Genomic DNA, 24,187 nt, shown 5'->3' with positions numbered 1-24,187 from the left:
CCTCCAGATGGTAGCCTCTTTAGGGAACTCAAACAATGTGAGCTCATAGCAGACCAGATAGCTGTATTAGTCTCCTTGGAAAGGCCGAAGAGAGACGTATGTTTAAAAACATTAGTATAATAATTGTTGGCAGGTAGTTGATGAAAACCTAGATCAGATTATAGGTAGGTTGGGGGGGTGAGGGGGGGGGGATCACTGAAAAAACTGAAACACCTCAGATTTTTGATTTGCTAGGGTAGATGAGCCTGTATGGAACTTTGAAAGGAGAACAGAAGGGAAGGTAAACCATTGTTAGTACGAAGTTTGGTATACGTGGAGTGGATGGCTGGCAACGCGACAGTTAGGTTGGCGTGAACTGCTTCGCCTCTACCGGCGGCCGAGCGCTTTGAAAGGGCCGGAGCGCTGGCCGCGGTAGCGCAGTCCCTCGCAGCTGGCCTCGGAGGAGCGGCAGATGGCGCACCGGCAGGAGACGGCCTCGAGGAACTCGTAGCGCTCGGTGCCGGGGGCGGCTCCCTCCTCGCAGTTGCGCAGGCGCACAGAGCGGCGCTCGCGGGCGTCGTGCAGGCACACCGGGTGGAAGCTGCGCTTGTACGGGAACCGCCAGTCGGAGATCTGCAAGCAGGCGGGAGCACCACTGTACACATGGGCCGTGTTCAACGCAATTACTAAAATAATAACAACGTTACACACCCCTCCCCCAAATCCTTGAACGCCATGGCCACCGCTCAGCTTTCAATGTCATTTTACGTTTTCCCACGTGAATCGTATACTAGACTACTGGCCATTAACACTGCTACACCACGAAGATGACGTGTTACAGACGCGAAATTTAACCGACAGGAAGAAGGTGCTGTGATATGCAAATGATTAGCTTTTCAGAGCGTCCACACAAGGTTGGCGCCGGCGGCGACACCTACAACGTGCTGGCATGAGGAATGTTTCCAACCGATTTCTCATACACAAACAGCAGTTGACCGGCGTTGCCTGGTGAAACGTTGTTGTCATGCCTCGTGTAAGGTGGAGAAATGCGTACAATCACGTTCCCGACTTTAAGGAAGGTCGGATTGTAGCCTATCACGATTGCGGTTTATCGTATCGCGACATTGCTGCTCGCGTTGGTCGAGATCCAATGACAGTTAGCAGAAAATGGAATCGGTGGGTTCAGCAGGGTAATACGGAACGCCGTAATGGATCTCAACGGCCTCGTATCACTAGCACTCGAGATGACAGGCATCTCATCCGTATGGCTGTAACGGATCGTGCAGCCACGTCTCGATACCTGAGTCAACAGATGGGGACGTTTGCAAGACAACAACCATCTGCACGAACAGTTAGACGACGTTTCCAGCAGCATGGACTACCAGCTCGGAGACCATGGCTGTGGTGACCCTTGACGCTGCATCACAGACAGGAGCGCCTGCGATGGTGTACTGAACGACGAACCTGGGTGTACGAATGGAAAAACGTCATTTTTTCGGATGAATCCAGGTTCTGTTTACAGCAACATGATGGTCGCATCCGTGTTTGGCGACATCGCTGTGAACGCACATTGGAAGCGTGCATTCCTCATCTCTACCCGGCGTATTGGTATGGAGTGTCATTAGTTACACGTCTCGGTCACCTCTTGTTCACGTTGTCGGTACTTTGAACAGTGGACGTTACATTTCAGATGTGTCACGACCCGTGGCTCTACCCTTCATTCTATCCCTGCGAAACCCTACATTTCATCAGGATATTGCATGACCGCATGTTGCAGGTCCTGTACGGGCCTTTTTGGATACAGAAAATGTTCGACTGCTGCCCTGGCCAGCAGATTCTCCAGATCTCTCACGAATTGCAAACGTCTGGTCAATGGTGGCCGAGCAGCTGGCTAGTCACAATACTCCAGTCACTACTGTTGATGAACTGTGGTATCGTGTTGAAACTGCATGGACAGCTGTACCTGTACACGCCATCCAAGCTCTGTTTGACTCAATGCCCTGTCGCATCAAGGCTGTTATTACGGCCAAAGGTGGTTGTTCTGGGTGCTGATTTCTCAGGATCTATGCACCCAAATTGCGTGGAAATGTAATCACATGTCAGTTCTAGTATAATATACTTGTCCAATGAATACCCGTTTATCATTTGCATTTCTTCTTGGTGTAGCTATTTTAATGGCCAGTAGTGTATTTAATCAAATTCCTACTTCTCCTCAATCATTCAACACTTCGTACACGTGAAGAACAAGAAACACTACGTAGGTAGCTTTTTTTTTTCTGAGCAATTGGTTTCGAACATTTTTAGCTCGTCCTCAGTTCCATTTACCGGATGGTTATAACTGAGTGCGGCTGCTCACAGATATTCAGCGTGGGCTGTAATTATCTTATGGCAGCAAAACTTGGTATATTTGCCAGTGCGGTTAATACGAAACCGATTTAAGCTGGAGAAAAAGAGTTCCGATTTTGGCCACCGAGTCCCAGGCTCTGTACAGCATCTCCTAAACGTCTCCAGTGCTTATATTCAACAAATTGTGAAAGTGAAGATTAATAATAAAATGAACGTTAACCAATTTGACAAGGAAAAACTGATGTCCAGTGTGCTGGGAAGAGTTGCAACAAGCCCTAGTCAGAACAGAGAAGTTCATCTGCAGAAACCAGCACAGTTTTAGTAAACAGCGGTCATGCGAGACACAGCTGGCCCTCTTTGTGCATGATATACAACAGGCTCTAGATACCGGCTCCCAGGTTGATGCCATATTTCTCAACTTTCGAAAGGCGTTCGACTCAGTTCCGCACGTCGCTTGCTCCAAAAAGTGCGCGCTTACCATCTATCCGATGACATATGCGGTTGGATAGAAAGTTTTCTAACAGACAGGGAGCAGTATATCGTCCTGAACGGGGTAACTTCAACAGAAACAAGAGTAACTTCAGGTGTGCCCCAGGGCAGCGTAATAGGTCCTCTGCTTTTTACGATTTACATAAACGATCTGGTTGATGGTATTGACAGCGGCCTTAGACTGTTTGCCGATGATGCTGTAGTTGACAGGAAATTAGTATCACACGAAACTTGTGAAAAAATAAATGAGGATTTGCAGAAAATAAGTGTGTGGTGTAATGACTGGCAGTTATCTCTCAATATTAGTAAGTGTAACCTACTGCGTATAACAAGGCGAAAATCCCCATTAATGTATGAGTACAAAATAAATGGATAGAAAGTTTTCTAACAGACAGGGAGCAGTATGTCGTCCTGAACGGGGTAACTTCAACAGAAACAAGGGTAACTTCAGGTGTGCCCCAGGGTGTGACTATTCGAAATGATCTCAAATGGAATGATCAGATTACACAAGTAACAGGTAAGGCGAACTCTAGATTGCGGTTTATTGGTAGCATCCTGAAGCGATGCAGTCCTTCAACAAAGGAAATAGCTTACAACACGTTAGTTCGTCCAGTCTTAGAGTACTGTTCGTCTGTATGGGACCCTTACCAGTAGGGTCTGATTTTAGAGATTGAGAAGGTTCAAAGAAGAGCGGCAAGATTCGTGACTGGTACATTTAGCCATCGCGAGAGCGTTACAAATCTCATAGAATGTTTGAAGCGGGACACACTTGCATATAGACGACGCACTAAACAGAAGGGGCTGCTCACTAAATTCCGAAATCCGATTTTCACCGAGGATGTAGAGCATATATTATTACCACCAACTTTCAAATCGCGTAATGATCATCATTCAAAGATAAGGGAAATAAGAGCTCGTACTGAGGCGTTCAGACAGTCGTTTTTCCCTCGCACGATCCGCGAGTGGAACAGAGGAGGGAAATATGACTTTGGCGCGAATTGTGCCCTCCGCCACACACCGTTTTGTGGTTAGCGGAGTATATATGAAGATGTTGAACAGCAAAGGAAACTGTTCCGCTTCTGAAACCGAAGAAGCATGCTTGGTGGAACAGTGATTGTGAGGCAGCAGTGAAGCAAAGACAGCATGTGTGGCAGAGATGGAATGCCAAGGGAAATGCGGCTAACAAAACTAACTTCCTGGTTGCTAGAAAACACGCTGCATACGGGGAGTGAAGCGTACATGTGAGAAAATGCAGTAGGCCCAAATTGACCAAGACTTCCTGAAGAGAAATACACGAAACGTCTATAGATCTTTTAAGGAAATTCTTACCAAGTACAATCCTCGAAGCCTACACTTCAAAGCTCCAAACGGGAAGCTAGCTCACAATGATAAAGCCAACTTCCAGATATTAGCGAATTACTTTACAGCTCTTCTGAATTGTGAACCTCCAAACTCCACATTTTCCTTTACCAACTATGTAAAAGTACACCCAAATTCATCACAACCCACGAAAGAGGAAATCAAGCTAATCACTCACTCGCCTAAAAACAACAAAGCACCAGGGGGAGATCGTATAATCGCTGAGCTTTGGAAGTACGCAGGGGATAAGGCAGTAGAAAAACTAACAGAAATTGTTAGCCAGTTTTGGGAAACTGAAAGACTGCCACATGGTTGGAATTCTTCTCTAATTTATCCTCTTCATAAGAAAGGCTACAGAACAGATGTAAATAACTATCGTGGTATGTCTCTCATATCAACAACCTATAAGGTTCTGTCGAAAGCTCTGCAAACTAGGTCAGAAGAACAGCTAGACCCACAGCTGGGAGCGTATCAAAGAGGTTTCAGGAAGGGGCGATCGTGCGTCGAACAGGTAATAAACCTCAAATCCATCCTTTCGTACCTGAACCTCAGGAATAAAACTTTTGTTGTGACCTATGTGGATTTCAAAACTGCATACGACTCCATTGATCGTAATACCCTGATCAGAGTTCTAGAAGAACTTGGCCGAGACAAGAGGACCAAAGCGATAATCGAGCAAATACTAACCAACACAACCTCAAAAGTGAAATTTAGAGGAGAAACATCAGAAGCTTTTGAAATAAAGACTGTAGTGAGGCAAGGAAATGGGCTGTCACCTCTGCTCTTTAACTGTGCCCTCGAGAAGGTGATTCGTGAGTGGCACAAAGAACTGGAAAACCAAAGAATTAAAAATGGTGTCAGGCTAGGTTATAAGAAACAAAATCTTGAAATCGATTGTCTCGGTTTTGCAGATGGTCTTGCAACTTTTTCTGATTCCATGGAAATTCATTTGAGAAAACCAAGTTTATAACGAACTTAAATTCACCACCAAGTGAGCTTGTAATGGGTCAAGGCAAAATTAAGTGAGCTGAAAATTTTAAGTATCTCGGGAATGGGTAACAGCCACCTTATCAGAGAAAGAGCATGGAAATGGCATTCCATTTAACCAAAAACATCTACAACAAAAGATCAGTATAGTTCAATGTAAAGTTAAAGCATTACTGCAGCGTTATCCGTCGGAGGTCTTGTACACTTCTGAATGCCTAGTAATGAACAAAAGAGGCCTAATAGAAAAACTGAAGGCCAAGGAAAGTAAGATTTTGAGAAATATCTTAGATCCTACCAAAGAGAATTGGGAATATGGAAGACGTCATAATCATGAACTGTATTCCCACATATAGAAGATAACCGATCATCCGGAAAAGGATTATCTTTTACGGTCATATGACCCGAATGAACCGTGGAAGATTCACCAATCGTATGATCACCTACTTTCAGGAGAAGAAAATGGGCCTGGTTCACAGAGGTGGAGAAAAAAGTCTTAAAGAAGTGAGCAGCGCCCATGATGACATCTTGGAGCGTGTCGCACTCAAGGAGAGGCTTATGGCGTGGCAGGGTTTCCAAGAAAAACCAAAACTAAAAACAGGAAAGGCATGGACCAAAGAGAGGAAGGAGCAACACCGAGAACGAACGTGGGAGCACTAGGCAAACATCAGAACACGTAAAGCAAGACAGTAGAAATAACGTGGTCCACAGATGGCCTATACGAAATGAATGAATGAATGAATGAATGAACGTAATGCCTTTCTCACTTGTTTGACCTTTTCTGCTCTAGTCCCATTCCTAACGTATTACATATGAAAACATTTCTAATTGTGTTTATTGCGTTCACAGTGCCAAATTTGCACCTTGTGCCCAAAATTTGAACTTTTTGCAGGGTAAATGACTTCCGCCTTAGAAAATATACCCCATTTCGCTGCCTTACGATAATTACAGTGCGACATCTGTGTGTAGCTGTACATTAATTATAACCACCCAGTATGTTACTAAAGGGCTAACACAGCCCATGGTGCACGATCCCAGTTGCACGTTGTCTGTCCTGCAGCATCCAGGAACAAAAAAATTTGATTTTGATATTTTTAATAAACCTATTGACTGGATTTAAAAATTTAAAACGGTGTTATAATCTACTCATTAAGATGTACAGGGGTTGAATAAAAATATGGAAACACCACGAGAAATGCGTGCTTGTACATAAATAAAGTTGCTAGCCTAGCCTGCACGTTGTGCTGTTGTATTTGGCCATGAACGGAACACGCGCATTGTACTCTACGTCCCAAAGTGTCAGTCGGGTCAAAACAGTTTCCTGTGTAGTTGCGAGTGCACTATTGCGGAGCTAAGCGAATTTGAACGGTAGGTACACCCATAACCAAGGTAGCAGAAGTGATTGGTGTTTCAAGAGGCAAAAAAAAAAAAAAAAAAAGAAAAAAACCGAAAGTATCATCTATAAGAGCATCTTTGTGCTGTCGTATCCTGTTTGCTTTCCATTTTATTGAGCAACGGATCTGAGGATGATGTACGATGACATACAAATGAGTCGAAACTGGTTATCCAAAAAAATTATAAAGTGACGTACATTATTGCTTTTTCTCTACATACTGGTGCAGTTGTTGTGTCCTGTGGACACTATGACTTCAATTATGACCACCGCACATCCTATACTGTCCGCAAATTCGACTCCAACAATCCTCTTGCTTCCCCCCTGATCCTCAACCCTGGTACGCTGTCGGGCCTGTACCCACACATTCCAACAACTCCAAATCTATACACACATCATCTCCTAATGAAACTGCTACCGTCTTTCTGTCCCAGAAACCATTACGATATTTACCCATCCTTTCAATTATAATTCTTCCCCACTCGACGTTAGGACTACCCCACTACCCCTTCCCCCCCCCCCCCCCTCCCATCTTTATCACTTTCCTGTTCATACCATGGTCATGCCTGCACCCCAATCTCCCTTTTTATCCTCCCACACTCGACCCCTATGAGTATATCCACACCATGTAACAGTACAGAACTCCTAGTGTTTCCCTTCGGCTATCTTTTTTCTCAGTACAGGTCATTCAAATTTTACTGAAACTAATGTGCTTTCTTTTTGAGATCGTGTACTGTCTTCGTCGTCTTTTAAATTATTTTTACTTTTATTTTACCCTCTGTTCGTTCCATTTTTCATTGAAAACGACAAAATCAACAGTTTAATTTTATATTAACACCACTCATGAAATTAATCTTTTTACAAAATCGAAGGATCGTTCATTTTTATCGCTGGCAGCTTACCTCCAACCCATATGGATCGAGGGGCAAGAAACAATAATTACGCAGAAGAAAACACTGTTGGTGAGTCGCTCCTACTGTATTAAGCTAAAAATGCGTACCGCATTGGCCCCTATTAATATTTTAGTAAAGCAGGAGTCATTGACAGAAATGGGAGTTGTCACCATTTCTTTCGTTTATGAATGACGATGACAAACCTATTCAGTTTTTATGACAAAGCTTTTCTTCTTTATTTGAAATTTTAAGTAAATTCAAACAAATCAATACCATTCGTGCATTGTCATTGTGGGGCTTACAGTTGCGTCTCGCAACCTGTTATGCACAGACATCTCCGTGTGACATTGGCGCGCCTGCATTGTATTCATTCTTTCAGAACGTTCCATCATCGATGTTCCCCACTGCAGCCTTGACTGAATGAAACGCCCACCCCTGCTTGGGCGTTATTCGCACGCCTTGTAACGCCTTTGTCCCTTTGTAACTTTCCACCGCAGCATTCCATGTGGCAGATGTAATTCATTAACAGCTCCTCCCATCGGGTGTGGGATCCTTGATTGGAATGGGCTGGTTCCATCTGTAAGAGTTAACAGGGGCGGAATTCCGAGCGCAGCATCGATCCATTGCGCAATCAATTCCACCGTTAAAACGCGAGAGCTCTTGCACTTTTGCGTTTTGGACGGTAGTTCAGTACCGATATATCATGCAGATGTAATATACTAAAAAAAAGTGAAGTACAGAAAATTACGTCAGAACTCAGAAAACATTGCTACAGTAATGCAGATCTTTGTGTACCTTTACGGTTACTGCACGGCCAGTATGGAACGTATTATATAATTAACAGATCCTGAAAACTATTTCCTAATTGGGCCTGGCCCTTTGTCAGCAGGTTCGAAACCTGCCTCGGGCATGGATGTGTGTGATGTCCTTAGATTAGTTAGATTAAAGTAGTTCTAAGTTCTAGGGGACTCTTGACCTCAGAAGTTAAGTCCCATAGTGCTCAGACCCATTTGAACTTTCCTAAACTATCTACTGGACAACGTCGAAAGTTCCTCGAGTATATTTTCCTTTGATGCTGTTGCAGTAGTAAAGTCGCAGTGCTAGTAAATTCGAACGAAATGCTAGCACCGAAGAATGCTGGCGGAAGACGACGCTTGGTGCATGTATTGTCAGCTGGCGGTCAACAAAACATTTCTAATTTGTTTTTACAGTCGTAGGCTTTCACGAACAATATCTGTTGGATAAAATCAAACCACATACACACTGTAAGGCAACAAAAACAAAGCACCACGAAGGAATTATCTGAATGCGACGGAAATCGGAATATGTGATGTACACGTACAGACAGAAATGCATTGAATAACACTGAAAATACAGTGACGGAAAAGAAATCGCAACACCAAAACATAATTAATGTGTTGTTGTTGTTGTGGTCTTCAGTCCTGAGACTGGTTTGATGCAGCTCTCCACGCTACTCTATCCTGTGCAAGCTTCTTCATCTCCAAGTACCTACTGCAATCTACATCCTTCTGAATCTGTTTACTGTATTCACCTCTTAGTCTCCATCTACGATTTTTACCCTCCACACTGCCCTCCAATACTAAATTGCTCATCCCTTGAAGCCTCAGAACATGTCCTACCAACCGATCCCTTCTTCTAGTTAAGCTGTGCCATAAACTTCTCTTCTCCCCAATCCTATTCAATACCTCCTCATTAGTTATGCGATCTACCCATCTAATCTTCAGCATTCTTCTGTAGCACCACATTTCGAAAGCTTCTATTCTGTTCTTGTCCAAACTAGTTATCGTCCATGTTTCACTTCCATACATGGCTACGCTCCATACAAATACTTTCAGAAACGACTTCCTGACACTTGAATCAATACTCGATGTTAACAAATTTTTCTTTTCAGAAACGCTTTCCTTGCCATTGCCAGTTTACATTTGATATCCTCTCTACTTCGACCATCATCAGTTATTTTGCTCCCCAAATAGCAAAACTCCTTTACTACTTTAAGGGTCTCATTTTCTAATCTAATTCCCTCAGCATCACCCGACTTAATTCGACTACATTCCATGATCCTCGTTTTGCTTTTGTTGATGTTCATCTTATACCCTCCTTTCATGGCACTGTCCATTCCGTTCAACTGATCTTCCAAGTCCTTTGCTGTCTCTGACAGAATTACAGTGTCATCGGCGAACCTCAAAGTTTTTATTTCTTCTCCATGGATTTTAATACCTACTACGAATTTTTCTTTTGTTTCCTTCACTGCTTGCTCAATATACAGATTGAATAACGTCGGGGATAGGCTACAACCCTGTCCCACTCCCTTCCCAACCACTGCTTCCCTTTCATGTCCCTCGACTCTAATATCTGTCATCTGGTTTCTGTAAAAATCGTAAATAGCCTTTCGCTCCCTGTATTTTACGCCTGCCACCTTCAGAATTTGAAAGAGAGTATTCCACTCAACATTGTCACAAGCTTTCTCTAAGTCTATAAATGCTAGAAACGTAGGTTTGCCTTTCCTTCTTCTAAGATAAGTCGTAGGGTCAGTATTGCCTCACGTGTTCCAACATTTCTACGGAATCCAAATTGATCTTCCCCGAGGTCAGCTTCCACCAGTTTTTCCATTCGTCTGTAGAGAATACGCGTTAGTATTTTGCATCCGTAACTTATTAAACTAATTGTTCGGTAATTTTCACATCTGTCAACACCTGCTTTCTTTGGGATCGGAATTATTATACTCTTCTGGAAGTCTGAGGGTATTTCGCCTGTCTCATACATCTTTCTCACCAGATGGTAGAGTTTTGTCAGAACTGACTCTCCCAAGGCCGTCAGTAGTTCTAACGGAATGTTGTCTACTCCCAGGGCCTTGTTTCGACTCACGTCTTTCAGTGCTCCGTCAGTGCTCTGTCAAACTCTTCACGCAGTATTGTATCTCCCATTTCATCTTCATCTACATTCTCTTCCATTTCCATAATATTGTCCTCAAGTACATCGCCCTTGTATAGACCCTGTATATACTCCTTCCACCTTTCTGCTTTCCCTTCTTTGCTTAGAACTGGGTTTCCATCAGAGCTCTTGATGTTCATACAAGTGGTTCTCTTATCTCCAAAGGTATCTTTAATTTTCCTGTAGGCAGTATCTATCTTACCCCTAGTGCGATAACCCTCTACATCCTTGCATTTGTCCTGTACCCATCCCTGCTTAGCCATTTTTCACTTCCTGTCGATCTTGTTTTTGAGACGTTTGTATTCCTTTTTGCCTGCTTCATTTACTACATTTTTATACTTTCTCCTCTCATCAATTAAATTCAGTATCTCTTCTGTTACCCAAGGATTTCTACTAACCCTCGTCTTTTTACCTACTAGGTCCTCTGCTGTCTGCACTACTTCATCTCTCAAAGCTACCCATTCTTCTTCTACTGTATTTCTTTCCCCCATTCCTGTCAATTGTTCCCTTATGCTCTCCCTGAATCTCTCTACAACCTCTGGTTCTTTCACTTTATCCAGGTCCCATCTCCTTAAATTCCCACCTTTCTGCAGTTTCTTCAGTTTTAATCTACAGTTCATAACTATTAGATTGAGGTCAGAGTCAAAATCTGCCCCTGGAAATGTCTTACAATTTAAAACCTGGTTTCTAAATCTCTGTCTTACCATTATATAATCTATCTGAAACCTATCAGTATCTCCAGGCTTCTTCCATGTATACAACTTCTTTTATGATTTTTGAACCAAGTGTTAGGTATGATTAAGTTGTGCTCTGCGCAAAATTCTACCAGGCGGCTTCCTCTTTCATTTCTTAGCCCCAATCCATATGCACCTACTACGTTTCCTTCTCTCCCTGTTCTTACCACCGAATTCCAGTCACCCATGACCATTAAATTTTCCTCTCCCTTCACTATCTGCATAATTTCTTTTATTTCATCATACAGTTCTTCAATTACTTCGTCATCTGCAGAGCTAGTTGGCATATAATCTTGTACTACTGTAGTAGACGTGGGCTTCATGTCTATCTTGGCCACAATAATGCGTTCACTATGCTGCTTGTAGTAGTTTACCCGCATTCCTATTTTTTATTCATTATTAAACCTACTCCTGTATTACCCCTATTTGTTTTTTTTTTTTATTTATAACCCTGTATCCACCTGGCCAGAAGTCCTGTTCCTCCTGTCACCGTACTTCACTAATTCCCACTATATCTAACCTATCCATTTCCCTTTTTAAATTTTCTAACCTACCTGCCCGATTAAGGGATCTGACATTCCACGATCCGTAGAACGCCAGTTTTCTTTCTCCTGATACCGACGTCCTCTTGAGCAGTCCCCGCCCGGAGATTCGAATGGGGGACTATTTTACCTCCGGAATATTTTACCCAAGAGGACGCCATCATCATTTAATCATACAGTAAAGCTGCATGCCCTCGGGAAAAATTACGGCCGTAGTTTCCCCTTGTTTTCAGCCGTTAGCAGTACCAGCACAGCAAGGCTGTTTTGGTTATTGTTACAAGGCCAGATTAGTAAATCATCCAGACTGTTGCCCCTGAAACTACTGAAAAGTTTGCTGCCCCTCTTCAGGAACCACATGTTTGTCTGGTCTCTCAACAGATACCCCTCCGTTGTGATTGCACCTTCGGTACGGCTATCTGTATCGCTGAGGCACGCAAGCCTCCCCACCAACGACAAGGTCCATGGTTCTTGGGGGGGACGTAGAAAAATTGGATGAATTATTCAAGAGAAAGACATCCAGAAATTGAGCAAGTCATGAAGCGTTGGTCCACTGTTGTTGTTGTGGTCTTCAGTCCAGAGACTGGTTTGAGGCAGCTCTCCATGCTACTCTATCCTGTGCAAGCTTCTTCATCTCCCAGTACGTACTGCAACTTACATCCTTCTGAATCTGTTTAGTGTACTCATCCCTTGGTCTCCCTCTACGATTTTTACCCTCCACGCTGCCCTCCAATACTAAATTGGTGATCCCATGATGCCTCAGAATATGTCCTACCAACCGATCCATTCTTCTAGTCAAGTTGTGCCACAAATTTCTCTTCTCTCCAGTTCTATTCAATACCTCCTCATTAGTTATGTGATCTACCCATCTAATCTTCAGTATTCTTCTGTAGCACCACATTTCGAAAGCTTCTATTCTCTTCTTGTCTAAACTATTTATCGTCCACGTTTCACTTCCATACATGGCTACACTCCATACAAATACTTTCAGAAACGATTTCCTGACATTTAAATCTATACTCAATGTTAACAAATTTCTCTTCTTCAGAAGCACTTTCCTTGCCATTACCAGTCTACATTTCATATCCTCTCTACTTCGACCATCATCACTTATTTTGCTTCCCAAATAGCAAAACTCCTTTACTACTTTAAGTGTCTCATTTTCTAATCTAATTCCCTCAGCATCACCCGACTTAGTTTTGCTTTTGTTGACGTTCATCTTATATCCTCCTTTCAAGACACTGTCCATTCCGTTCAACTGCTCTTCCAAGTCCTTTGCTGTCTCTGACAGAATTACAATGTCATCGGCGAACCTCAACGTTTTTATTTCTTCTCCATGTATTTTAATTACTACTCCGAATTTTTCTTTTGTTTCCTTTACTGGTTGCTCAATATACAGATTGAATAACGTCGGCGACAGGCTAGAACCCTGTCTCACCCTAGGAACTACATTTTTTCCAATAAATGACACGTTTTTAAAAAAGTAATGATGATAGAGACATGATATTTTCGCAGAATGCCAAGTGTGAGATTCAACCCATATGAAACTAGCATAATTAAAATATCTTGAGTTGTTTTGTTTTTATGGGCTCAGAGCCATTTTTGGTACTGTCCTTACACATAAGGTTGGTTCGCAAACCGTAAGTAAACGTAGCCAGCTATTAAAGGCGGCTCTGCTAAGTTCTATATACTTTTTGTGAGAGATGGCGGACGTGGCTCGGCTGTCGGCGTCGGCGCCTGTGGCGCCGCGGCGGGGCAGATAACGCGCTAATGCCCGCGGACGCCCACGACGCCCACGTCGCGGTGCTCACGGCGGTGATCCCGCCGGCCATAAGGCGCCCGCACTGCCGCCTTTGTGCCCGTAAAGAATGGCCCCCACGTGGGTGGGGCGGGACTGTGGGTGGGGGGGGGGGGGGGGGCGGAGCAGGCGGGCGGATCACGGCTTTCCTCTTCATGGCGCTCACGTGCCGGCTGTTAAACAAAGTCTCTCATTAGCTGACCTGGGCCCTCCATCACGGCGAAGACTACGCTTCTGTACCGTGTCGTTTCATTACATTTTTATGGACAACTCTGATGTTCCCACCGCTCATTGAAACATGTGCTGTATGCCGCGGATGCAGAGGAAATAATGCGGACAAGGTATCGACAATTCGTTCAGTAGGGTTGGGTTCTTTTGGGGAGGAGACCAGACAGCGAGGTCATCGGTCTTGTCGGATTCGGAAAAGTCGGGGAAGCAAGTCGGTGTAGTGTCCCTTTTGCAATATTCACCATTATCGAGGTTAAACATAAAAAAATGACTGTATGTGACTCAAAATGAACTGCAAACATCGATTTATCTGCGAAAGGTAATGACACTAACTGTAAAAATATACAATATAGATCGATAGATGCAAAAAAGACATTATTTTTATTGCATGAGATTATAATGTGTAAGTAATTAAAAGAAGTATTATTATCTTTTTAAGAATATAAAACACAATGCAATGCTCATTCTTCTGTCTAGTCTGTTTTCTTCTGTTCGTTCTGGTGTTAGCTGGAATAAGGCACGCAAGCTATTGCGTTGCGCTAGCATTTGTTTCCGTCGTAACGTAATCGCAAATATTTAATGGTGTAAACTGTGTTCTAGTAAGAACATATTAGTATAAAGTGATCTCCGTGTGTTATTTCAAGAACCTACACCACATTTATCTTATGAAAAGAATATTTAATGAAAATTATTTAGCATGTTTCCAGCTGCTGCGGAGCGCGTAACAGTGATCTCTGACTGTTAACAATTAGCCGCCATTACGAGGTACATTTAAAAACATTTTTTCACAGCACAATGTCTGATAGCCGGAGCGGAAGAAATTATGTAAAAATATTCAGTGAGATTAATTGAAGGAATCCAGTGAAATAATTTTATCAAAACTTGTCTATTTTCTCTGATAGTAATAATTTCAGATTAGTGAACTGGAGCTGAGTAATACTACGCTATTGCATTTACAGTAATTTGTAGGGAGCCTGGCGCTCGATAAAACCAGACATAATACGTAATTGGCAACCAACGAAATTCATTATTTTGCTTATTATATCTCTTTTGTATTTTTCTGAAAGCTAAACGTAAAAACTAACTTCACTAAAAATCGGTAACAGATCACGATAAATCAAAGGACAAGCAAATTTACTAGGAGAGTGTTTCCTCTAAAATATATTAGTTACACTTTTTTTAAGAGATATGATATCGGCCGTCCCTTTCAAAGGAACCACCCCGGCATTTCCATGGAGCGATTTAGGGAAATCACGGAAAACCTAAATCAGGATGGCAGGACGCGGGATTGAACCGTCGTCCTACCGAATGCAAGTTCAGTGTGCTAGCCGCTGCGCCACCTCGCTCGGTCCGTTCAAAAGGTTCCGTAAAAACATAGGAGTGGGGTACCGCAAGCGGCTCCAACTTTGATCGACTGCCTGCACTGTCTGACACAAAGTTCCCAGACACCACTATGTGTAAGGAGTTAATCACAGATATTTATCCTGAAGCAACTGATAGAACATAGAGCCTTAAAAAACAAAAAGCAGTAATAACCATTGTGAACTTCACAAAGGCGTATGACTCCATCGACAGACAGACTCTTCTTAGGATTCTGAAGAACAGAGGACTCGATGGAACTACACAAGAAGTCATAAAAGAAATTCTGACAGACATAAAAGCAAGGGTGATTTTCAGAGGAGCACTGTCAGAAGAATTTGAATCAAGACTGGTGTTAAACAGGCAGATGGATTGTCACCATTGTTGTTCAGTATAGCACTGGACGAAGTGATCAGGCAGTGGAGAGCAATAAACGAGGAAATGGGAATACCAAAGACCCATGTGGGGGACAAAAAGGACAACAGGCCTCAAGTGGACTGCCTAGCCTTTGCAGACGACATAGCAATAGTAAGTGAGAGGGAAGGCGACGCAAAGACACAACTCGACAACTTATGTAAGGTAGCCACAAAGGTGGGACTGAGGATCGCCTATAACAAGACAAATACATTAAACACCACTGCAGACTGGGAAACACCGGAAGGCACTGTGCAAATGGTGGACAAATTTAAATACCTGGGAGAATTTATAACAGGAAGGAATAGGAGCAAGAAGGGAATAACAGAGAGGATAAAGATGATGACGTCAGCCTTCTGCATGACGAGAGAGATACACAATAAAAAGAATGTAGCCACAAAGGCAAAGATAAGCCACTACAAGGCAACAGTGAGGAATGCAGCATTATATGCTGCTGAGACGATGACAATAGGAAGAAATGGGGCAGAACAACTAGAGAAAGAAGAGAGAAAAATATTGAGAAAAATACTAGGTCCCAAATGAGGTGGAGAGAGGTGGATGCGAAGACCTAGGGAAGAATTGTACCAGAACATGAGAACAATATCTGGGGAAATCAGACTCAAAAGGGCAAGGTTTGCTGGGCATGTAGTTAGGATGAGTATGGACCGAATGACGAAGAGAGTGTGGGAAACAACAGGGAGGACAAGGGGAAAGACAGGAACCAAGTGGATTGTTGAATTTTGGAAGGACTGGTTGGAATTGGGGATCAAGGTCGAAGGAAAGGAAATTGGTGGAACAAATATACACCGACAAATATACCGGAGATCAATCACAGAGAAGAATACAGGAAAAGATTAGAATGTCACCAGTGGAGCCGCCAGGAGAAACGGAAACTGAAGATCTCGGAAGAAGATCGGGAGAGAAGAAGAGAAAGAATGAAGAGGTTCTGGGAGAAGAAGAGGAAAATGCAGTCCACGAAGGAGCTACCTGTGGTCCTACAGAGGCCGTAACGCAAGAAGAAGAAGAAGAAGAGTTAATCACTGGATACAACGAGAGGCGAAACCATCAGTGTAAGAGGACGAGGGCAGAATTGTGTCGCTGGTAGAGAAGCGCTAATAGCAGAATTGGGTAGTTCAGGAGAGCTCAGTGAATTCGAATGTGCGCTGGTCACTGGATGTCACCTGAGTAAGATATTGACCAGGGACATTTCATCCCTACTAAAGTTTCCAAAATCGACTATTCATGATGTGACTGTGAAGTGGAAAAGCAAGGAACAACCACAGCTAGACAAAGACCGAGCTGAGGTAACGTACTGACGGATGGAGATCGTCGAACGTTGCGAAGGGAAGTTATAAAAAAATCGCATGAAATCTGCGGAAAGGATCACTCATGAGTTCCACAGTGCTACAAACAGTCCAGAAGTCACAGTTACTGTGCCTAGGGATATACTGAGAATGAGATACAATGGTCGTGTAGCTCCTCACAAGCCACAAATTTCTTTATTCAGCGCTAACCGAAGCTTGGTATTATTTACAGAGCCACGCCAAAGGACAGTGGATGATTGGCAATGAGTGATCTGCAGTAATGAATCACGATATACCCTCTGGGAATCTTACGGAAAGGCTAGGGTTTGGCAGATGCATTCCGAACGTTACCTGTCGTCTCGTGTACTGTCACTAGTGAAGTGCGTAGTACGTTATGTTATGGTGATTTGAGTGATTAGCTTGAGGCTCGTTATTGCTCTTAAATATCAGTTGATCAGCCGCGTGGTGGCGTCGTCTTGATGGTCGCTACGAAACTCATCGAATCTTTGTGACAAAACTACGCCACCTTTCGGTTAATCACCAGAGAAGATTTCATCATTGGAAGCCTCCATTCACATATAACATTATGTTCTGTGTGCGGTAGAGGAACAGTTCGGAGATGATTAAAATATCAGCACGACAACGCACTCTGTCATAATTCAGCATCAGTGAGGCAATGGTTTGTGGACAACAAAATTCCTGAAACTGATCCTCTGGGCCAGAGTCCCATCCTGAACCCAATGGATAGCCTTTGAGATGAGTTAAAATCTTTTCTGGGTTGGGCTCTTGAGGAAGAATGGGCTTCTATTCCTCCACAGATAAATTCCTTATTCAAAGTGCGCTCAGTAGAGTTCAAACCGTTGTAAAGCTGTAGGATGGTCATTGCTCATATTAATGTCCATTAAGAGGTGTCCAGATAATTTTTCATAACATCAATTGCATGTATGGTCATCATCTTACGTGTATCACAATCAGTCACACACATTTCCTCATATTTCATACAACTGCAATGGTCACCAGTGGGGTCAGGATTTTTTTTTTTTTTTTTGTATTGTGGACGCTGAGCAGGTGAGATGGTGATGCTACTGGTGCAGCAGGCCGAGCTCAGGAGCTGCTGCGAGGGCCTGTCATATGCTGGTGTGGAAATGCATTGCCAGCAACGCCCTATCTTCTGCAACATTGCGCTTGGGTGCCCTAGGTACCGGATGTGACACACGGTATGAACAGGTTCTGGTTCTCTATCGTCTGCGCGAAATAGTAACTTTAAAAATTTACATGCACACCCCAAGAGTTGGACCTGCTGTGCGACACATCTGCTCGTACGTTTCTAGATTTTGTTCTGTCGGTCCGACTTTACACCTTGTATACCACACATATTCCAAAAATCACCACTGCCACACCCACCTGTAATACGATGACGATACAACCTATAAAACAATCACACCCTCCAAATTCATAGAAAGACCAGTAACTATCTCTGACTGCATCACTAGTAGTCACCGCATTCAGATTTCCACCTTCTTATCTACAAGCAAGTGATCTCTTAAAGCGATTACGACTGAGACTTGACAGGAATCTAACATGGTATGCACATCTTTACATCAAACACAGGGCCCAAAATCGAACTTAACTACTATCAGACCACGCCTGGGGATTCCATCCTTCTATCAGTATTCTTACATCAAAAACACGGCCCAAAATCGATTTAAAATAATATCAGACCACGCCTGGGGTTTCCATCCTTGTAATAGTATCCTTAACTGAAACCCCTCACATGCCTTGTCATAACTTACGCCGATATGGCCTGAACCTCCATGTCTTCTAAATTTTGCAAATCCTTTGAAAACCTAGAACGACACGATCATCGGCTTACCTTCCGCATCTGCCTACCTTCCCCAACTAGCATTTTATACCAACTCATTCTCTTCTCCTCTCAAAAGACCTTCTGACGCTGTAAACTATTTCTAAAGCATCCAGAACCACAGATAACGTTACATCCATATTTCACCTTCCATGAACTACCATTATCCTACGATAAAATCCATCCTGAGAGCTACCCTCCTTTCCATCACTAGTCAACAATACTCAGTCTCACTCTTCCCTTTCCTCCCTCCTCCATACTCTCCCTGCGGTTTCACAGTACCCCATTGCAGTACTCAACAGGCCCCCTCCATAAACACGATCATTTCCATGTTTCACCGTTACTCCATAGCAGCATCAACATCTTGTAATGAATTTTAATTTTTTCGCACATTCATGTAAAAATCTGCTTCTCCTCCCATCACGGATTACGTAATTCAACCTGTCACAGTCACCAAGGTCCATCCATATCTTCCGTGGTCTTCCTTTCTGTCTTGTTCGCTAGGTTCGTAGGAAAGAATTTGTTTTAGAAGCCATTTCATTCATTCTGTCTACAAGTACCCACCAGCTGTTTCTGTTTAGATCTACTGTCTTGGGTGCGAAATCTACTTGTAATTCATTCCTAATGTCTTCATTTCTGAAGTTATCTTCTCCGGTGCGCTATTTGACGGTAAGAAATCTCATTTTAGCAGTCTGAACTTTGCTCATATCATTTTGCGGGAGAACCAACGTTTCGGATCCAAAGGGATCCCTTCCCTTCCTTGGTACAACTTCACTTATGTTTTTGTACCCTCGCTAGTGGATGATAATCTACATGTTCTCCCTGTTGATCTACATATATGCCAAAGTGATATTTCAGTTACAAGTCATGCCCAGGCTATCTATGTAGAAACTGAATTGAGTTGCAGACACGCCACATCTTTGTCTAATGCCTAGTGTTATTCATAATTGTTGAGGTAAGCTATCTCTGACCACGATTACAGTCAAAAACATTCAAATTATAAACATTTTCATTTATGTACATATTTTTAAAAACAAAATTCATTTAACCTACTTCATATAAAGAATTTGTTAACCCTTTAAAAGAAGTGTTTTAGTTGTAAAGAATAAATGTATTAAAACTTCATGCCTGATGTTGCATTTTTCACGCATCTCAGTGTTTATGTTATTATATTCTTGAACTATGCGTTGCAGCACGTTATATTGGTGAGGTTCATCAGGCAGCATACGTGGATACCGTCTGAGAAATACGTTGCGAATTGAGTTAGTAGCAAAGAGGAATTAAGCTTAACTGCCATGCATGATGCGACAGTTTTCAGCTCATATCACTTTTTATGACTCGTGATCTGTGATAGGTAGGTGGTTCTTTACCCAGAAGCGATTGCTGTCAGACAGTAAGAGATATGTGTACCAAGTCTGGTTCAAATCAGTCCAGTGGTTTAGGAAGAGATGTGGAGCACACACAAACACACGTATATACACGAACACGCACGCACACACACACACACACACACACACACACATCCATTCTAAAAATATGTATGGATTCCAGTATAGAATTCGTTTATGTATCCTTGCAGCAGTGTACCAACACCCAATCGATGAATGGAAACTTTCGTTCTGCTGGTTGTGTGTTTAGTTAAAATCGAAAGGTATTTTATGTTCCTGAATTCTGAGTTGTAAATAATACTGACTTCGTTTGGAAACGTTTTTTCCCTAGCAGATGTGAGCACTGCTATGACTATCACACGAACAGGGGAGAAAGGAAAGACTCAATAGAATCTTTGCACATTTATGATGATTAGTCCAATAGCAGTTTTTATGCTCGAGTCCATGGTCACAAATTATTGCAAAACGTAGCTTTTCCTAGTTTTATACCAATTTCTTATTTCTTCTGCTTTGTTATCAAACAACTCTATACTAAACACATCTTATAAGTCTCACTGTGCTAAGCGCAAGTTCTGATTCAGACATCTATACAGAGTATTGTACCTGTAATATCCTCTCAAATTTCCGTCGAATGGCGTAATATCGTACCTTCACAGACGCCAAGTTCCAAACCCATAACGAAGGAATGTGAATGTGATGACCGTATTAGAGCACACATAATAAATCGTACTACAATAGGTCAGCATATGTCTCGAAATAGTAAAACACACATGGCATGGATATCACGTAGACTTCATTACATGCATATACAAATTGCATTTTTTGCGGTCAGGATATAAACCTGGCATCTTTAAACCTATGATAAAGCCGCTATAGGGGAATAAGCTACTTGTGAGATGATGGTTGATAATGCCCAAATGGGCGAAATTAGGTCCATCTAGAAAAGATAACCTGGAGGTGCCTAAACAAGGCGAAACGCGTCGTTGAAAAATGAAAAACTAAAATTGCAGCTAAGACAGTTTTTAACCAATATTTCATGAATATGTTCTGAGAACATAGAACAGCTCGTATACTATTTTAACTAGCATAAAACACGTATATCCGTTCTATCGTCCGACTTTGTTCCTCTATTTCAACGTAATGGAAGTGAGCGAGGAGATTTAGTCATGACACGTGAATTATCGGGCCGCTTTATAAATTTGGGAGGATCAAAAAGCATAAGCTGGTTCTGTCCAGACAGACTTGTAGGCACTGTTATCCAGGAGTGATTCGGAAATGACATCGCTCACTCTCTCGCCCTTCACACAGGAGGAACAACCAACAAAATTCGTGGAGAAATAAAGACAGTTCTTGGATCTCCGTCTGTGGATGAGGTTATCACTTGAACTACAGACGTTGCTAAGCGGTGGAGCGCTAAGGAAGACGTTCTCCTGTGATGTACGCATTATGATGCACGAAGAGCTGCAAGAAGCCCTCTTTCATCATCGATCACAATCACTGGGTGTCTTGCGCGATAGCCTTGAAATAGGTTGGCCGACCTATCACGCCACCTAATAAATATATCGCTCGACTGCAAAGTGTAGCCATACGGCCATAACGTCGAGACAATTTTTGAAAATATCCATCATTTCTGGTCGGTTTCTCAAACACGCTTTTGTTATTGGATCCTGTTGTAAATGCTACGATAGAAGTGATGTATTCACCCTCTGCATAATTGACTTATAAAATCTTTAAGCTGACATACTGTATCTGAACGACACTGACATAAATAATCATAATTTCCTTTCAAAAACGGATATCGTCAGCATAGATCGATGGTTGAATTTAACTAAACTGGAGGCATAGATGTGAATTTTTAAAGGTTAAAAGCATTTAACACATCTGGCAGTTTAAATTTTTTATTCCATCAGTCACTTGTGCACTACTTGCTGGTTTCGGACAATGGCCATTATCGTGTACATCGATGTATCTGACCGTGTGATGTGGTTTACAAATCCTTGTTATTCCAATGGCTGCGAAGTGTAGAACGAGCTTTGATTTTTTGGTGCACTTAATAATGGCCACGTGCTGATATCAGCAGATAGTGCACAACTGAATAACGAAATTAATAAACATTCTCTTGTTAATATTTGCAGCCATAAGAATAACAATCATGTGTCTTCTGCGACAGAATTTTTTTGTTGCTTTTAACCAAACATATTTCTCCATATTTGGCTTAGAAATATTCACTATGGTACAAAGAAAATGGTTATTATTGTAATTATTTGCTTGGAAACCATTCAACAGCCATGGCCGCATAAAATATTTCTTTACTTAAGACAAGCGGTTTCAACAGACTTTACTGTCATTTTCAGGTCATAAAATCTTTTGTTGTAAAACGTGTTCATTTTATGCTCACTTCAAGCACAAGGAGATGTCAGGTGGGTAAAAACGGCACATTATAAAGGGTTTGTCATCGTTAAAATATTTAAAACATAAAGCACCTTGTAAAAGGCTGTATCCATGTACATATTTCTCACAGTTGCTTGCTGCATCAAACAAACACGATACACAATAGCACAACTGTTTACATATACTGAACATTTAAACAATTTTGTAGCGTGTTTGTATGATGCAACAAGCAACTGTGAGCAATATGCGTATGGACATAGCCTTTTACACGAGGTGCTTTATGTTTTAAGTGTTTTAACAATGACAAACCCTTTATACCGTACCATTTTTTCCACTTGACATATTGTGCGCGAAGTGAGCATAAATTGAATGTGTTTTACAACAAAAGATTTTAAGACCTGAAGATGACAGTATAGTCTGTTGAAACCGGTTGTCTTAAGTAAAGAAATATTTTTTGAGATCTTGGCTGTTGAATGGTTTTTAAGGATTAAACAGATTTGCCCTTCAGTTACCGCAAAATGACAAAATTCAATCAAACTATTTGCTTCACTACAAATGTTTTGTTTTGAGTCGTTTGGAATGACATGCATAGTGGGTCATTGCAGCAATTTTGGATTAGAGATTCTTTTTACTGGTAATAACTTAGTATATACTTTATCAATAACTAACATAAGCCAACTGAAAATGGTTGACATAAACACTATGCTATGCTATCACAGATTTCTAAGGTTCGTAGATGGAACTCCGTAGACATAGTTTTGATAAGGAACACATTTCCGGGATAGTATCGTTTGCGTGTCAATACGTTTGAATATTGGATCACTTCAAGGCTTCATCTTCGCAGTACGTACACGGCGGAGACAATGAACTCTGGTCAGTGTGCTGTACAGAAGGAGATGACATGGGCAGTGCTTCGAGTACTTTTCGTCAGATTCACTTGTATGTGGCGAAGGATGTCCTTTTCAAAGCTGAAAATGCGGCGCGTCCTTGGAGTACACATTCTACGCTCGTAGGTGCGAATCTACCAGTTTACCGCAGCTGTTGTTGCAGCCGGACTACAGTGCTACGTGATGTCATAATTACAACAGGAACTGACGACGGCGCCGTCTTCTCAGTTTGTGTGCTTGTCGTGAAACAGGAGATCTGAAAATTATCCGATCTTCGAACGTATTTTATATCCAAACTGAAGGACACGGGTTCCTAATCAAAACTTTATCTACTAACTCCTCTCTAGAAACCCTATGAATCCGTAAAACAAAATGTCTATTGTTACACAGATGACATCTGTAAGAATGATTTCCTTTGCGAAACTATGTTTTATGAAAAAACAAATAAAAATTACAGTTGCGATGTGAAAGACGATTCGCTGGTATTCTTGTTAAAAGAAAAAAAAAAGAAAAAGAAAAGTGGCCAGGTGCGAGTCGGTTCCGTACAAACTTCATTATGTATACCGACAGTTAACCAATTCCGGAAGTCGAGGATACTGACGATTTTTGCCTGTTATCGACGTTGATACTGGCAAGATATCGGTCCGAGAGATTCCGAGACTTTCAAGAATTTTTTAGTTTCAAGTCTGAAGTCGGATGACAAACGAAAAAAAAATAAAATATTTTATTCTAGTGGTATAATTACAGATTAAAAATTTCGGATTTTTAATACACCTGTTCTGTGAAATCTTGCGTCTTGACAAATTTCACTATCCTTGGTCAATGAAAAGCACGCTATAGATTTTGATGAGTGGGTTTGCAAGCATCAAAATACCTCTACTCGTTCATG

At 42.1% G+C, this 24,187-nt stretch overlaps 1 protein-coding gene across 1 annotated transcript in view; it reads right to left on the bottom strand.

Moving 5' to 3' along the window:
* Positions 1-224: 224 nt before the first annotated feature.
* The window catches only part of LOC126416353 (thyrostimulin beta-5 subunit), a 135,524-nt gene continuing 111,561 nt past the window's right edge, over positions 225-24,187 (bottom strand). Inside the window, exon 3 of the mRNA XM_050084031.1 lies at positions 225-612. Within this exon, the coding sequence (XP_049939988.1) occupies positions 367-612 (246 nt within the window). The 3' untranslated portion in view covers positions 225-366. The remainder of the gene's footprint in view (positions 613-24,187) is intronic.

The sequence above is a fragment of the Schistocerca serialis genome, chromosome 8 (assembly GCF_023864345.2).
Source record: "Schistocerca serialis cubense isolate TAMUIC-IGC-003099 chromosome 8, iqSchSeri2.2, whole genome shotgun sequence".
Lineage (NCBI taxonomy): Eukaryota > Metazoa > Arthropoda > Insecta > Orthoptera > Acrididae > Schistocerca > Schistocerca serialis.
This window is presented reverse-complemented; position numbering and strand designations above follow the sequence as displayed.